The sequence below is a fragment of the Triturus cristatus genome, chromosome 4_2 (assembly GCF_964204655.1).
Source record: "Triturus cristatus chromosome 4_2, aTriCri1.1, whole genome shotgun sequence".
NCBI lineage: Eukaryota > Metazoa > Chordata > Amphibia > Caudata > Salamandridae > Triturus > Triturus cristatus.
Genome location: NC_140586.1, coordinates 282,083,060 through 282,100,556, shown reverse-complemented (window position 1 = coordinate 282,100,556; position 17,497 = coordinate 282,083,060). Strand labels below are relative to the sequence as shown.

At 44.6% G+C, this 17,497-nt stretch overlaps 1 protein-coding gene across 1 annotated transcript in view; it reads left to right on the top strand.

The window, feature by feature from the left end:
* The window catches only part of LOC146833636 (uncharacterized), a 206,850-nt gene that overhangs the window by 24,268 nt on the left and 165,085 nt on the right, over positions 1-17,497 (top strand). Inside the window, exon 2 of the mRNA XM_085599909.1 lies at positions 17,138-17,291. Coding sequence (XP_085456035.1) covers positions 17,138-17,291 — 154 coding nt within the window. The remainder of the gene's footprint in view (positions 1-17,137; positions 17,292-17,497) is intronic.

Here is a 17,497-nt window from a genome sequence, read left to right as displayed (position 1 = left end):
TTACCTTGCCATACAGCAAGGGGGGATTCGACGTTCCCGATTTTCAGGTGTACTATCTGAGCGCGCAGGCGCACTTTGCATATCCTTGGTTTGTTCCTACACCCTACATGCCGCAACTAGCGGTTGAGGACTGGCTGGCGCGCCCATTGCCGCTACAGGGCCTCATCCATGGCCCAGTCACTGCGCTCGACACACCGCTTACCACCGTGACCAGCACGATTGATGCTTGGCAGCGCTTAATGCGCAGGTTGTCGACCAGTCTACTTTATGCCCCACGGCTCCCGTTGGTTTATCATCCAGGCCTCTCACTTTTGCGGGAAGGCGGGTTCCGGATGTTCTGTGCTAAGATAAAGGTCAGCTGTTGGGGGGATCTCTTTGAGAATGGTCAGTTCAAGACAAAGGAACAATTCTTTGCGGGATATCAGCCGAATCCACTGGAAGTCTTTTATTATCTCCGGCTGCGGCAGGGGATGCGGCTAGTGCTACCGCACTATCCGGAGGAGCCCGATGTGGTGCATCCGTTGCAGATCCTGCTTGCCTCTACGGATGGTCAGCACCTGGTCTCACAGTTATATGGCAGTATTCGCAGGTGTGGTGGAGACATCGGTGGGAAGGCGCTTCATGGCTGGACGGTCGAGTTGGGTAGGGACATTACAGAGGCGCAGTGGGTGTATTGCTGTGAGCTCACCTCCCAAATCTCCTCCAGCTGCAGATTGCGTATTATCCATTATAAGTTTCTACAGCGCTGGTATTACACTCCTGTGCGGAAGTATAGATTCCGTTTGTCAGACTCTGATCGATGTGAGAGGTGCCGTTCGGAGGGAGCTGATTTCCTACATCTAGCTTGGCTTTGCGCGGGGGTAGCTGATTATTGGGTACAGGTCCATGCTGCTATTACGGCTATGGTGGGAGAAGTGGTTAAGCTTGACCCACTTGTGATGTTGCTGGGGTATACAGCGTCTGTGCCTAAAGCATACCGTAAATTTGTCAATGTTGTGTTGTTACTCGCGAAACGGCGAGTTGCGTGTCGATGGGGCAGGGGTCGTGCACCTAAGTTCAAGGAGTGGTTGGAGGATGTTCTGTACTGTCAGGATCAGAATGTGATATATGCCGAAACGCAACCTTTGAAGAGCAGAGCCACAGATATCTGGGATCCGTTTAAAGCGTATCTAGCAGCCCAGACTAGCTCCGCTGAGGAGGACGGTTAGGTACCGGGCTGTGTTGCGTGTATGGTTGGTGTATCGGGCATGGGGGGGTTTGTGGTGGTGTGGCTGAGGGGGAGACGGGGTGAATGGGGGCATCTGCGGCAGGGAAACATGCCGGCTTGCGCAGAGTGATTGGTGCTGGATGACCCCAGACGGGCCCTGTGGTCGTGCTCTGCCCCCCTGCGAGGGCGGTGTGGATGGTATTTGACCCGGGTGGGTTTTAGAATTGTTTCCTCCCTCTATCCCTCACAGCCGAACTTTTTTTTATTTCCGACCCATTTATGCTCAGAGGATTATTTCTACCAGTGCCGCCGGACCCCCGGGTTGTCAGCTAAATGGCTGTGTACATGCTGCTTGAACTTATACTACATGGTCTCTTTGAGCCGGCCGGAAAGGTTGTAGGCGAATGATTGTATGGTTGCTGGAAGTTGCAATAAAGGTTTTTGAAATTTAAAAAAAAAAAAAAAAAAGGTCACCTAAAACATTTGAAAGACTGTCGACCACACTTGCACCGATGAGAGGATGCCACATGGACATTGTCGGAGATACACTTGAGATCATCAGCAAGAATTACATAAGAAGGGGGGCTGGCCGGGAAAACATTTGGCCGGGCTACTGAAATGCCTACCCCTTTGATTCGGGCACTGAAAGGGCAAGATGGCTCAGTAGTAACGGAGTAAACACAACAATATCTCAGCAGGATATATTGAAATTACTTAAACTTGTATGTCTAAGACATTACAAACAACAAACAAAAGAGAGGAGGCTTCAAATAGTTCATTCCAAGCGCCAATAGGCGTCATGTATTTAGAAAATTAGTAGATATACACAACAGTAGTTACAGCACTACGAGGTATGAATACCTAGGCAACCCTAGTGGAATGTGTAAAAAGTGCTCGTGATAGTGAAGTAACGGCGCAAGTGACAACGTGAAAAATACCACAGCAAGCGGCGCAGAACAGTTCACAATATATACAGATTAAAAGGTTCATACATCAATTTATTCGATGATATAATTGATAATTCTCATTATTTTAATGAACCAAGGGTGAGCATGCGCCTAAGGCGTTTAAGCTGGTGGACAATGGTCGACGGCGTTTCGATCCTGTTCAAAATAGGATCATCTTCAGGACCTGGGTCGCCTATTTATCGAGTGCTCTGGCGCGCTTAAATTAAACGTAGGGGTGAAGGCGGGGTGGTGCTGGAGGTAAATGGCGTAGCGACGAGGGATCAAATGAATGGAAAGGTTCCACCGTGAGATCACAGTTAAGATGAAATCGGGGTCGTGGCAAGGGATTGCAACTTGTTCTTGAATCAAGGAAAACAGGATTGCAACTTGTTCTTGTATTCACTGATCGACCAAGGCTAGCAGACGTTCGTGGCTCCTCCGTACTCCCGTTACCGTTGGATTTATTCCTGGCTCGTGATTCATTCCTGATTCCCGTGGCTCATTTATTGGGCGGCTTTCCTGTTCCCTTAATACAAGAACAAGTTGCAATCCTGTTTTCCTTGATTCAAGAACAAGTTGCAATCCCTTGCCACGACCCCGATTTCATCTTAACTGTGATCTCACGATGGAACCTTTCCATTCATTTGATCCCTCGTCGCTACGCCATTTACCTCCAGCACCACCCCGCCTTCACCCCTACGCTTGATGTATGCGCGCCAGAGCACTCGATAAATAGGCGACCCAGGTCCTGAAGATGATCCTATTTTGAACAGGATCGAAACGCCGTCGACCATTGTCCACCAGCTTAAACGCCTTAGGCGCATGCTCACCCTTGGTTCATTAAAATAATGAGAATTATCAATTATATCATCGAATAAATTGAAGTATGAACCTTTTAATCTGTATATATTGTGAACTGTTCTGCGCCGCTTGCTGTGGTATTTTTCACGTTGTCACTTGCACCGTTACTTCACTATCACAAGCACTTTGTACACATTCCACTAGGGTTGCCTAGGTATTCATACCTCGTAGTGCTGTAACTACTGTTGTGTATATCTACTAATTTTCTAAATACATGACACCTATTGGCGCTTGGAATGAACTATTTGAAGCCTCCTCTCTTTTGTTTGTTGTTTGTAATGTCTTAGACATACAAGTTTAAGTAATTTCAATATATCCTGCTGAGATATTGTTGTGTTTACACTGTACCTACCCAGATCTCAGTTGGGTTTACGGGTAAAACTCCTGTGGTTTTTCTATTCAGTAGTAACGGAGGCAGTGATGAAAAGCTCTTTAAGTCTTTTTTCAGCAGAATTATATCAGGACCAGCCATGAATCGTGATGAGCTGACAGAAATGTTTCTAGGTAAAATAGATGTTTCAAGGCTTAGTGCAAACCACTCTGCAAATCTGGATAACGATTTTCTAAAGAACAAGTTAATTGGGGCAATACGAGGGATGCCACAAAACAAAGCACTGGGGTGAAATTGGCTCCCACTGGAGTTTTACAAAACTTATATGGAGTTACTCCCTGAGCGCATGTTTGAGGTTGATGAAGAGGCTACACATTTGGGTAGGCTTCAGTAAACTATGTGGAAGGCTATAAAAGCGATGATACCAGAATCAGACAGGGATCACGCATTGCCTGGGTCCAACAGACAATTGTCCATGATTAACTTGGAAACAAATGTGTTATCTAAAGCTTATACCAACAGGTTTCTAAAAGGTGTGCAGTTCTTTGGTCCTTGAGGACCAATATGGTTTCAGTGAGCAGTACCCTCATGCATATATCTGGTATTTCACGCATGTTATGCATGCCCTGCAGAACTCAGACACAGAGGAAGTCGTGGTGGCATTACACATTAAAAATGCATTTGACACCATAGAGTGGGGCTATATTGTAGTGAGGATATGGACACACCTGAAGACGTTGCTAAGTTAGCATAAGTTAGTATATGCTTGGCCGCCATTTCCCGCTTTTGCTCACGTTACTACATGGCACATTTCTCATAAACACTTTCCTTGCTCGCTTTGACATTAGAACTGTCTATATTTCATATATTTAGTTGAACACTCTGCTCCTCGTCTGCACAGCCTGTTCAAGGTAAAAAAACAATGAGCTCAGTTGAATTGCTTTGGTCAGTCTCACGTCCCTAGCCATAACATAGAACACAGCTGCAACCCTGGAAATCTGGTGCTTTTAATATTGCTGTGCATGCATGTTAACACACTTGGAGAAAACGCTTTCCAGGATAGAAGAGCTGGGCTTGTCCGGAGATGTAAACTTGGAGGTATGGGGTCCCCCTGACAAAGCCTGGAGGTCTTCTATAATTATAATAAACTAGCTTCTAGCACGGGGAGGGTGGAAAGACGCTATTGTCCTGACACATTTAATCTGTCTAGTCTTGACCCCCTAGGTTGGTTAGTTTGGCAGACTAGTTCAGATGCTTGCCAACTTCGTTTCTACGCCAAGGCTCCTGGTTACACACAGAATAGGCCTGATCCCTGTTTTTCTAACACCCATTCAGTTACTACATATTCCGTTGGAAATCTTTGTCAAAATTGGTTACAACACTTGACACTAGCTTCAGGTAAATAACATTTGTCGTTATTATCAGGTGACATTGATTTGACAAATTTTATAAAGGAACCTGTTGGTCCTAGATCAAAAAGATTTATTTATGCAGCTTACAATGAAATATGGAAACTATCCCAAATTGAAGCAGCTTCACGTTTAAGGGCAATAGATCAGGCTAATCTTGAAAAAGTGCTTGCTGTTGTTGATAATAGTATTAACACACTTTCATCCCGCATTTACCCATTTGACAATATTGTTTCATCTGTTGTTGACATCGTGCAAGAGGATGTTTCTGTTTTGTATCATGGATGGTCAGAATCAATTGCGTTCAGTTATGCAATTTGCATGGACTTTACAGACTCTGAAGATGGGGAAAGTTCCATGGGATCACTTGAACGCGTCATCTTTATTTTTGCCATGTAACTTGACAACAAAACAACAATTTATGTCCATGAAAGATGCTACGTATTCGCTTTTGCATATTGAGAGGTTAGACCCGTTACCATTCTCTGTGGCGGAAACAGACTCAGCTGTCTGGCTAATCCATGGGGTGATAACTCTCCTGTTTTCCTTGTTTAAATTTACCTCATGTATGAAACACTATCTGCTAGGCCGCATTGAACCATTAGACAGTGCATTTCTACACGAAGCTTGGTCATTACCTTTCACATACAGATGCCTTAGGGATGAAAAAGAAGTATACCTTACTGGGGAATCATGTGACACCACAATAGGTCATTCCCTTGTTTGTAAAAACATCCAATTGCATGGCGCGTTTAACCTAACGGCCCCAAATATTGCATGTGTTCTTAAAGGTATACCCGTGCCCTCTATAACACCAACTTTCACTCTGCTTGCAAACGGCAGTTATTTGCTTTTAAATAATGAAGAATGAGAGTAACCACATACCTTGCGCCACATTGCAGATATCTATGCATACTAATTTTAGATTTGGTTTTCCACAGAAAACTCTGACAGAGCCATAAAGTACTCAACCTCCAATGCTGTACCTGAGATGCCTGTGTGGCACCAGGATTAGGTCAGTACTATATCGTCACTTAATTCTTTCTTGAGTCCGTTAGTAGGCGCCAATTAACGCACAGTTGATCATTCACCTCTATTTTGTCCCCGCCCCCCCTTCATCCTGAAGCAGACTCGCAGCAGAGGTTTAAGTCACCCTCTATGCACAAGCCAAGTCGAAACGTCGATGCACCCCACCCACTAACGGCCTGTATCACATCCCAACCCCTTCGCTTGATGTTGCATTTATGCATTTACAAAAAGTATATAAAACATTTTATAAATGATTTGTTTGGGACAGGCCTTTCTGTACTGGTCTCTTTACCAGTCCATTGCCAAAGCCGTAAAAATGTATAAACTCTGAATATTTGTGACTATTCACTTTTCCCTACCCATCACAAGCACACCCATTCTTCCCCCCCCTCCTTTGAGCAACCTTTGTACCTTCCTTTGTCAAATTAATTTTGATTTGTTTCAAGTATATGAAATTAACTACACTGAACCTAAACAATTCTTTGGCGCATTTGTGTTTTACATTGACTGTACGTTTGGAACAATGCTATCTTAGACAGCAGGGTATGTTGTTGCATTTATTTTTGGTATTTTTTACCAGTGTTTGACTTATTTAAGCTACACACACATGATAAATTATAATTTATTCTTCTCTAAAGCAGTCACGGACCACTTGTTTCATTACTGCATTGTACCCAGGTCTTGTGACGTTTATTGGGTTACCCCATTAATTTGTAATGAGGTATGTTAGCCGGCATCCCTTACATAGTAACGGTTTCTCAGCATGTGGTTTGCTGTAAAAATGTCCTTTTTCCACCCCCACACAGGAGACTCGATACCTCGATTTGGCCTTCCATTCCGACCTTGAAGGCAGACTTCAACAAGTTGAGCAGAATAAGAGCATTGTTATCCCTAAAAGAAGTTTCTCTCACATCTGCCCGTGAGACATTCGTCCTTCATGTGGCTAACACCCGTACAGAAGTGCAAACCCTTCTTAATACTGACCTCCCACTACATTTCAGTGCGTTAATTCACACTATCTTCAATGCTTCTACCACTACTGGCATTGCCAATTTTTTTTAAGCTGTGGGCTCTGGCCTTGTGACCTCTTTCCAAACTATATTTGGTGTGATACCAGCTTTTATTCATTCTATTTTTTCCAGCGTCTTTGGTGGCTTGCCTTTAATACTTGCCTTAGCCGCTGGGGTCTTGCTGTTGATTTGCTTGCTACGAAGTGGATATGCTTCCTGTGGCTCTGCATGGCGAACTCCGGCTGCAGATACTCCGTAGCCGTATGCTTGAATGCTATGCTGCTCTGCCCCTAGCCACACTAAGCGTGGCTTATGGATTGTCTTTTCGTGCTGCCTACTTCACTTGCGTGCAACCTGTCTTCAACTGCTTGGATTGTCCCTTTTCAATGGGCATTGGATCTTTGCCTCTCCAATACGGCATTGCCTCCACCTGATTTTGAACTGCTAATGAGTCCCTTAGTAGCCCATGAGCAGGAATGTTCCGGTGTTGGGATTATGGCCTGCGTGGTGGTGCTGGGAGCTCTGGCAGAATGGGAAATCTTCGCAGCAGCACAGGATTTCCTACAACGTAGTTACATTGAGTATCACGCAAGTTGTCCGTTAATGGTGCTGGAAGCGCCCGTGATTGAAGAACATATATGTTCATTCACTCTACTCAATTGGATGGCAACGCTTTTTTCTGCCAAGAACAATGATTTCCTCTTGGAGGCTATTGCAACATACTGTTTGTACACCCTGCTGGATTGGCCATTGTATCCTTGTTGGATTTTTTTTTTGTGTGCCTTTTTTTGGACACAAACTATTTTTTTTTCTTTTCTCTATTCACTATCTTTCTCTTTCTAAATATTCCTTGCAAATCACTGAAACAAATTCTCTTGATTCGTGCTCAGACTTTTGAAAGCTGTGTTCTCTCTAAGACCACTGTCCCATGGACTGACTAAGGGGAGGGTGTAGTGAGGATATGGACACACCTGAGGATGTTGCTATGTTAGTATATGCTTGGCCGCCATTTTGCCGCTTTTGCTCACGTTACTACATGGCACATTTCGCGTAAACACTTTCCTTGCTCGCTTTCACATGAGAACTGTCTGCATTTCATATATTTAGTTGAACACTCTGCTCCTCGTCTGCACAGCGTGTTCAAGGTCAAAAAACAATGAGCTCTATTGAATTGCTTTGGTCAGTCTCACGTCCTTAGCCATAACATAGAACACAGCTGCAACCCTGGAAATCTGGTGCTTTTAATATTGCTGTGCATGCATGTTAACACACTTGGAGAAAACGCTTTGCAGGATAGAAGAGCTGGGCTTGTCCGGAGATGTAAATTCCTGCATCTGAACTCCGGAGGTATGGGGTCCCCCTGACAAAGCCTGGAGGTCTTCTATAATTATAATAAACTAGCTTCTAGCACGGGGAGGGTGTCAAGATGCTATAGTCCTTTTTCCACTATCATTATAACATGATTTCCCCTTTTGTTCTATATGTAATTGTAACTATGTTGATTTGTTTGATCTTATGCATTTTGCTGCTAGTATTGGCTCGTGTACTGCATTATAGAGCACGTTAGTTAAAATAAACATTTTAAACTATACTTCGATTCTATTTATTCATGTTGTGGACAAGTACAAGAGTGTTCTTATTCCCATGTATCCTGAGAGGAACGGAGTAGCATGTTCTAGGATGTCTAATCATTGGTAGCTTGGCTGTAGCACAGAGAACGAATGAGACACTATAGCTAGTGGGATAGGGGATCTGTGTACCGAGGTGGCTATTTTGGTACACCACTACACACTGAGGTCTTGGTTTCCTGCGCATAGTTCTGTATATGTGCAGAATCTCTGCAACAATATGCGAGCGGTCCAATGGGAAATCTGACATGAAGCCAACCTATTAAGTTGGATTTCCTTGTTGTACTCTGGCCCCACAGCATGGGTTAGGTCTAGGGGTCATATTTCCGATGGATGGGGGACAGAGAGGAGAACCAGGCAAGGTGGCCCTCTCTCAACTCTGCTATTCGCGCCAGCGATTGAGCCATTGGCTATTCATCTGTCAGTAACATTGTAAGTGGGGTATTCAGATAGGCGACACTGTACATACTGTATCACTAAATGGCGATGACGCTCTTGTGTACCTCCAGCTGTAGTCAATCTCAATCCCACTGTTTGCTGAGCTGCATGTGTTATGGGAGGCATTAGGGCTCTGCATTAATAAGGAAAAATCTGTGGTGTTCCAGTGGCTGGGTTAGTGTGGTGACTCCTAAAGTCACTAACCTGAATAGGAATGAGATGGAAACTTGACAATTTCCATTACTTAGGGATCCAGGTGGCACATACAGCTGATAAAATGTATGCCTGTAACATGGGTAGGGTGTTGACAGGCCTGAAAGCCTCTAAACAATTTTGGAATTTGCTTTCAATGTCGGTCACAGGGAGGTTTTGCCATAGCAAAAATTGTGTTGCTTCCCCAATGTGTGTGTGTGTGTTATATATATATATATATATATATATATATATATATACATACATATATACACACACTGCAAAACTGCATGTGCCCAATACAAAGAGTTACCTTCAAAGAGATTGACAGCCTCTTGGTCTCCTTGATATGAGCAGGTAAGAGAAACCGAGGAGGATTAGGGATCCTGATTATCGATACAGCGGGGGGGGCTTGGGCTTCTTGATCTAGAACTCTATGATATAGCTGCCTAATAGCAGCCTGTCTTCCAATGGGGCGTGGAGGGGGACAACAGAGAAATGGACTCCTGGCGGCACTTTAGAAAGTGGCAAGCCTACAGGTCTGCCTGATGGCTGGTGATTGACTGGAAAAGCAATATCCATGTTAAATTATGTTATGTTATGTTAAGTTACTAGGTATTTGTTGAGCGCACGGCTACTCCCAGGAGTGTCCCGGCGCTAGACATAGGACCCGTAACACAAAGCCAATTCAGCTGAAGAGATAGCCATAGAGAATATTAAAACAGCATTGTTTTTAGTTTGCGGCGGAAACACAAAAGATCCTTTTCCTGGCGCAGATCAATAGGGAGTTTATTCCATAATGACGATACCAGAACCTGAAAGGAGCAGCTGCCCTGTCGTGAAAGATAAAACCTGGGCGTATGAAGCAGGTGAGCAGAAGAGGACCGTAACAGACGTGTAGGCACGTAGTGTAAACAGCGAGCTCTTAAATAGGGTGTGCCGATATTATGAGAAACCTTAAAGGCAAGGACCAGAGCCTTGAAGAAAATTCTTTTACGAATTGGCAACCAATGTAGTGTTCTCAGAAGAGGGGAAGTATGTGTGCGTCGGTCAGCAAGAAAAATCGCTCGCGCAGCAGCATTCTGAGCCACCTGGAGACGGTTAAGAAGAAATTCCGGTATACCCAGATATAGGACATTGTCATAGTCGAGACGAGACAGGATCAGAGCCTGCACGATTATCCTTCTGTGAGATTGAGAAAGCAGAGGAAGAAAGTTCCGTAACATCCTGAGTAAACCGAAGCATGTGCCTACCACTGATTGGACCTGGGCACTCATGGAGAGTTTACTGTCCAGTTTAACCCCCAGATTCTTTACCGTGGTAGCCAGATTGGTAGGCGGGGGCATGTTAGGTGGCCACCAGTCACGCAAATTTTCATCAGGCGCTCCGCTGAAAAAAATCATTTCAGATTTATCTGAATTGCATTTCAGGTGATTGCTATTAAACCAACTGAAGAATGCTGAAAGGCAGAGCTTGATATTATTTCCATCCAGGACTTCATCTCTGGCACATGTAAATAGCAGTTGTGTATCGTCTGCATAAGAGACGATACTGGCGCCGAATGATTCAACCAACGTTGCCAGAGGAGCCACAAACACATTAAAAAGTGTAGGGCTCAGAATGGAGCCCTGAGGGACTCCAACATTCATAGCTTGAATGCGGGCCTCAAAAGGGGGGGACCAAACAGTTTGCTGTCTATCTGTGAGATAGGACCGAAAACACTGCAAGGCAAGGTGCCCGATACCGCACCTCCAGAGACGATCTAAGAGAAGGTCATGGGGTACGGTATCGAACGCTGCCGATAAGTTGAGTAGAACCAGCACTGCTCGACCGCCCTTATCTAGAGTGACTTTGATTAATTCAGAGACCTCAAGGAGAGCAGTTTCAGTGCTAAAATTAGCACGGAAGCCAGACTGGCTAGAGTGTAAGATGTTGTTGGATTCTAAGAAATCTCCGAGGATGTGATTGACATACTTCTCTAAAGTTTTGGATAAGGCAGGGAGCAGTGAAATGGGTCTATAATTACTCACTATCAAGGGGTCAGCGGAGGGTTTTTTCAACAGAGGGAGAATTTTACCCAGCTTCCATTGCTCCGGGACAGTCCCCATAGACAGTGAGAGATTCAATATCTTGTTGACAGCAGGGTTGATTATCTCAGCAATCGATGCCAAGATTTTTGCAGGACAGGGATCGGTCGGGGAGCCAGATTTCAGGGCGCGGAGAAGATGTAGAGATTTCTCCAAAGGAATGGCAGGGAAATGTGTAAGGTGGTTTATAGTGGGGGGAGGTTGTTGGAGCAGCCAATCCAGCTTTGTGACATAATTAGAGCTTGTTGCATCAAAAGAAGCTTGTATAGCAAACATTTTATTGAAGAAAAATAAAGCAATGGCATCAGTCCAATCTTTGGTAGGGGAAAAAGGGTTTTTTATGACATTAGGAGAAGTAAAATCTTTCACTACTTTGAAAAGTTCAGTACATTTGTTACCAGCTTGCTCAATTTTTTGATTAAGGAAAGACATTTTAGCTGAGCGAATTTTGCAGTAATATGCTTTTAATGCATTTTTATAAGTTTGCTTTGCACAGGAGTCATAGCCCTGTCGCCATGACCTTTCTAGATGTTTACAATGGCTTTTAATTTTCCTAAGGTCAGCCGTAAACCATGGTGCAGTAGATCTTCCTCTGTTAGCGACACGACTTTGGGAAGGGGCCAAATTATTAACACAAGATTCCAGCCAGTTGTCGAAAGAAGATACGTCAGCAGCCAGATTGTCAATAAACGAGGGGGGATGTAATTTCAGAAATGTTCCTACGGCCGCAAGGGTCATTGATTTAAAAGATCTGAAACTACTGGTGCGTGGTGCATAAGACTTGGCTGTTGTAATAGAAGAATCTTTAATGCTAAATGTCAGTAGATAATGATCGGACCAAGCTACGGGGGAGGGAGAGTCCATTTCAATCGGTTTATTCGAAAAGACTTGATCTAATATGTGACCCTTTTCATGTGTAGAATGTGTCACATAAGGAGAGAGATGCAGCATATTTAAGGAATCGAACAGTTTAATTGACTCCGGGTTAAGAGGCGCATCCATATGGATATTAAAGTCCCCTAAAATTAAACAGTGTTCATATTTAGTGACCAGGGGAGAGATGGCAGACTGCAAACCTTCTAAAAAACCATTAGCCGGCCCCGGTGGCCGATAGATTAGAACCCCAGCGATAGATGACTGTGGGGAGGTTTTAAGAAGAAAACTCATACTCTCCAAGTTCTCCAAGGCCAAATTAGGGAATAAGGAGCAGGAGAGTGAGTTTTTATAGATGATTGCCACTCCTCCACCACGTCCTTCTGTGCGATCACTCCTTACGATGAGGTAATCAGATGGAATGGCATTGGCAATGGTGGGGTTCGAGCCTTCATGAAGCCACGTTTCTGTAAGGAATAACACGTCTGGATTGGAATCTAAGAGGAGATCCAAAATTTGATATTCGTGTTGTTTTACAGAACGTGTATTTAAGAGCATCATTTGTACATCAGTGATAGTATGCAAACTCGGGGGGCAGAAGGAAAAGAAGAGCATTCGTCTGGAACAGGGTGATGTGAAATGAGCAGGGGAGGGGGAAAGGATAAGTGACACAGGTCGCACTACCATGCATCCATGGAGCCAAGAGAAAAAGAGCAGGGGCGACAATTTACATCAGTATCAAGAATTTTAAGGGCGTCCCTGTTATACTTGCGCCGGGGGATATGAGGGGAGGTATCAGAGGGTAACTTACACATATTAAGAATGCAGGCGCGCTCGAGCGCGTCCGAGGCGCAGACGGGCGCAGACGGGCTTGCCTTAGGCGCGCCCACTGCGCGCGTCCGCTACGCGCTAGCGCCGCGTGACGTTTTATCCCCTCGGTCATGGAAAGAGACTAGACTAGACTATGTGATTTTGTAGAGCGCGGCTAATCACCCACACGGGTATGCGGCACTGAGTAGGGCAGTCCTGTTGTACGGTTCCTATACATTAAGTAGAACTGTGTATCCGGACAACATAAAAGTCCGAATATGGTGACAGAGTTCATCTATACCATTAGAGTATGTTGCACCTATTCCTAGCTAGCTCATAGTGCTCATCTAAACCTCTAACCTTACAGGGTACCGGATGGTATCTGCAGGCTCAGAGCAGGACCACTCTAATTCCCCCAAGGAAATCATGGAAACAGATCTATCCTTTTATTGTTATTTTAGGAATGCTCAAAGGGAGACACAAGAAAGATACATAGTAGTGTTTCAAACATTTATTGAAGCGGTTGTATTTGTGTGTAAAAAAACCTGAGCTGCAATTATTAGCAGAAGAAAACAAAGCATTGTTGGCAGCATTACAAGAATGGTGAAAAAGATAAACAGTTAAACCATTATGACAGTATTGTGTGATTATATGATAATGCATATCTGAATACTCCTACCCGAAACCTACCTACACTACAGAGAGCATTATGAGAGTATCATCTGCCAGATCTCTTGGGACAACCCAACTCCCCATACCTGTATATGATGTATCAGGAAGCCAGTCTAGTTTAGAAGAGACTGCCATCCTTTGCAAAATAGAGATTGGAATCAGCAGGGCTGCATCTCTGTCACAGCATCAGGATAATCCATAGAAGTGCTCCTCTGAGGAACTTCGCTCAGAGGCAGTTTATATAGTCAAAGACCGGTACCATTTACACTGTGTCAGAGGTGCATTGCTGATGTTATTTTTTGTCTTTACGATTCAGAGCTGTCTCCAACTGGACAACAAAGAGCAAGGGCAACGTACTCAGTGTTCCTTAGACTTGGACAGAGTGTTTAAATGTCATGATAAAATGCTTACGAAGAAATGTGCTGCAAGCAGGACGTTCTTAGTAAGTTATCATGTGCGCACAAAGCATGTAAAAAGTCACTGTCTAAAAAGGTCCAAGTTGAAAATTGCATTACAAAATGGAGGCTTTTGTTCATGGGCCCTGCTGAACACCACAGCAGGCCTGAGGGGGAGGAGGAGATCATACATGTTTCGTCTGGAGGAGCCATGTGTTGAGGTTCCTCCGGAAGTCTATGAGGAAGGAGGAGGTTCAGAGGTGTTTCGGGAGGTCTTTCCAGGTCTTGGCTGTGAGGTATGAGAAGGAGCGTCCTCCGCTTCTGGTCTACTTGATGCAAGGGAGGAGTGCTCTTGCCTGGGATGCAAATCAAAGGTGTCTGGTGGGCTGGTAGAAGTTGAGGCAGTGGTTGAGGTAAGCTTGATGGGTGTTGTGGAGAGCTTTGTAGGCGTGGGTGAGTAGCTTTAATTTACATCTTTCCTGGACTGGGAGCCAGTGGAAATTGTTGAGGTGTGAAGAGATGTTCAGAATCAATCTGGTGGCAGTGTTCTGAGTGGTTTGGAGTCAACGTACGACATGGGCTGGCATTCTGTTGTAGAGGGCATTTCCCCAATCAAATCAACTTATGATAAGAGCCAAGGTGATTGTGGGATCCACTTGTAAATCTTGCATAGAATTTGCAGGATGTGGAAGCATAATAAAGAGACAGTGTTAGTCTGTCTGCTCATGGAGAGGTTGGTGTCCAGGACGATCCCGAGGTTCTTTGCATGGTCTGTAGGGGTGGGTGGGGGGGGACAAGTTTGGAGGGCTGCCAAGAGGTGTCCCTGGGGGAGTGGTTGTTGCCAAAGATTACGACTTTGGTTTTGTCTTTGTTGAGATGGAGGCAGTTGATTTTCATCCAATCAACGATGTTGCTCATGCAGTTGTTGATGTTTGCTTTGGCGGTCCTGATTGAGTCGGTAAAGGAAAGGATGGGCTGTGTTTCATCGGCATAGGAAACTATGTTGATGCCGTGGGCTCTGACGATGTTCGTGAGGGGCGTTATATAGACTTTGAAGAGTGTTGGGCTGAGCGACAATCCTTTAAGATGAGTCTCTTGGGTTCTGAGGTATGGGGGAAATCTAACTCGCAGAGTTCTGTCTGTGAGGAAGGAGGATATCCAGTTGAGGGCCGGTCGGCAGATATCCAAGTACTGAAGCCTTCTGACGGCTGCGTTGTGGGAGACTGTATCGAAACCTGCTGAGAGGACGAGAGAGGCTGTTTCACCTCGGCACATACATAGTGCAACAGGTGACTAGTGTATGGAAAACAACAGTCAGGGTAATTATGCGCCCACCTTTCTTCTTTAAAATCCTGCAGGTTTGGTGGTTGCGGCCATTTTGGAAGATTAACAAAGATATCCCCATGGTAAGATGGAGAGAGGAAGGATGCAATACCTTGGAAGATTTAATCCAAGGAGACAGTTTCATCACATTAGCAGAGGTGATTTTTTTTAAAAAACAGTTAAAAACATATAGTCACCCCCAGATGAGACACAGACTTTGGGGATCCTGTTGCAAATGAGATTGGCTGGACATCTGGTCTTTCGTCTGTATGTGGCCTTAAAGAGCGATAGGACAAGAATTGTGATGAAGGCAAGAGCTAAGTAGGAAGAAGGCTTACAGCAACGTCTGGTGGACAACGACTGAATTAGGGTATTTGTGCAGGTGTGAGAGGTTATTGGCAATGCTCAATTTAAACTTTCACACTTTTATATATTGCACTGCACCAATCTCATACCCACAAGACTACACAAAATGTATCCAATAAGGCCAAATACATGTCCCCAATGCTGGGGAGAGGGGGCTAGGGTTTCTACAATGGACTAGGAGCCTTATCACATCGAACCCTGTTGGAGGGAAATGGTTCAACGACTGAGGGGGGTGGCAGCCAATCGAGTAGAGGCCTCAGTCATACACTGCCTCTTGGGCATCCTCCCCTCCTCCAGGAAAAAGAACATAAATAACCAATTTGTGACACTGGGGTTGCTCCTGGCAAAATGGATAGCCATATTGTGGATGTCCACTAATGGCCCATGCTATAGGCATAGGTAACGGATATGTCAGAATGGGCATTAGCGGAGGAGAGACGCTTGCGAGAAGTGATGGCAGATGAAAGAGCAGATGACGATCGGATGATATGGGCTGAGATGGTACAGGAGTGATTAACCCCAATTTAGTAGAATTTCCACCAGAAAGCCTGAACACGAACAGATAGGTCTAGGGGGTGGATGCAGCTCAGAGGCAGCAAAGATAGAACTGCTTCTGGACTAGCAGCGGAGTCATGATAGAATCATTATGTGGTATGGGCTGGAGGATTTTATGTGTCGATTGTGGATGCACCGTGATCTATAGTGTTAAGCTATTAATGTAAATAGATAGTACAATTGCACCGTGACCTCATTGGGTGTATAGTAGCCATAAGTAGATTAGAAATTAAGATGTGTACACCTTTCTGTTGTTTCTAAGCTTTATGGGTATTCAGTTGTGCCCAGCTTGTACTTGTTATTAAAAAGAAATTAAAAACAAGGAATTAAAAAAAATCTAGATGTGTTTGTGTCCTTTTTAATTCCTTGAACAGACAAGCAGTGATCTGTGATAAGCGCACGCTCACCTATACCCTTTGTCTGCCATCCAATACAAAGAGGATGAAGTTGTTCTTGCAACGTGTGCAGCAGACCTTGAACAAAAGCAGCACCAACAGCTTCCTGAGAGCTTTGGCAGGTTTAGCCATACCAGAATACCATTGACATACATCCTTTAAAGGACCTATTGTGTAGGAAGCTGGCTCCCTATATATTGTACTAAAACAAAGTACACTGTGCAGAGAGTCCAGTGAGTCTCTTATTGGTTCACAGAGGCAAAATTAGATAATACTAACGCTCTATTTGTGGTAGTGTGGGCGAGCAGTTAGGCTTTTCAGATGGTAGTTCTAAGCACTTGTACTCTCAGAGGCAATAAATGAGACAAGCACTCAAGAATAAATCTGAGACCAATTTATAAAAATAGTATTGATTTTTATGTGAATTTTGAGACCAAGAACTTAACATTAATGATTTACAGTAAGTATTTTCAAAGCTTTGTTTTTTAAGAGTTCGTAAAATGTATCACTTTTGTGCTCAATTATGCACCGTAGAAGTCAATGGGGAAGAGCAGAAAAATGCATATATAATCAGGCAATGCTTTCACATAGTTCACCTTCTTGTTGTAGGTCACTAGCAGGACCAGGTCCAAAGTTCCAGCAGAAGAAGATTGGAAGCGTCCTGGATTCAGCTGGGAGCAGGGTGCTGAGGGTGATGGTAGCTAGCTGGTGCGTGGCGATGAAGGGGGCCACCTGGAAAGACACTGCACGGGAGGACTTAAAGGTAAGTCCAGTGGGTCCCACTCATGGGAGGAGGCTGCAAGGGTGTCAGGACCATGGAAGCACAGCTGGGTCATCGTTACTGTGGCTGGTCGGTCTGGGTGCTGTGTAGTTGGGTCAGCCGGGCACCGTGCGTTGAGAGGTCCTCGCGGTCAGGAGCAGGCAAATTGGAGAGGCGATGTTGGGACAGTTGGGACACTCATAACATGG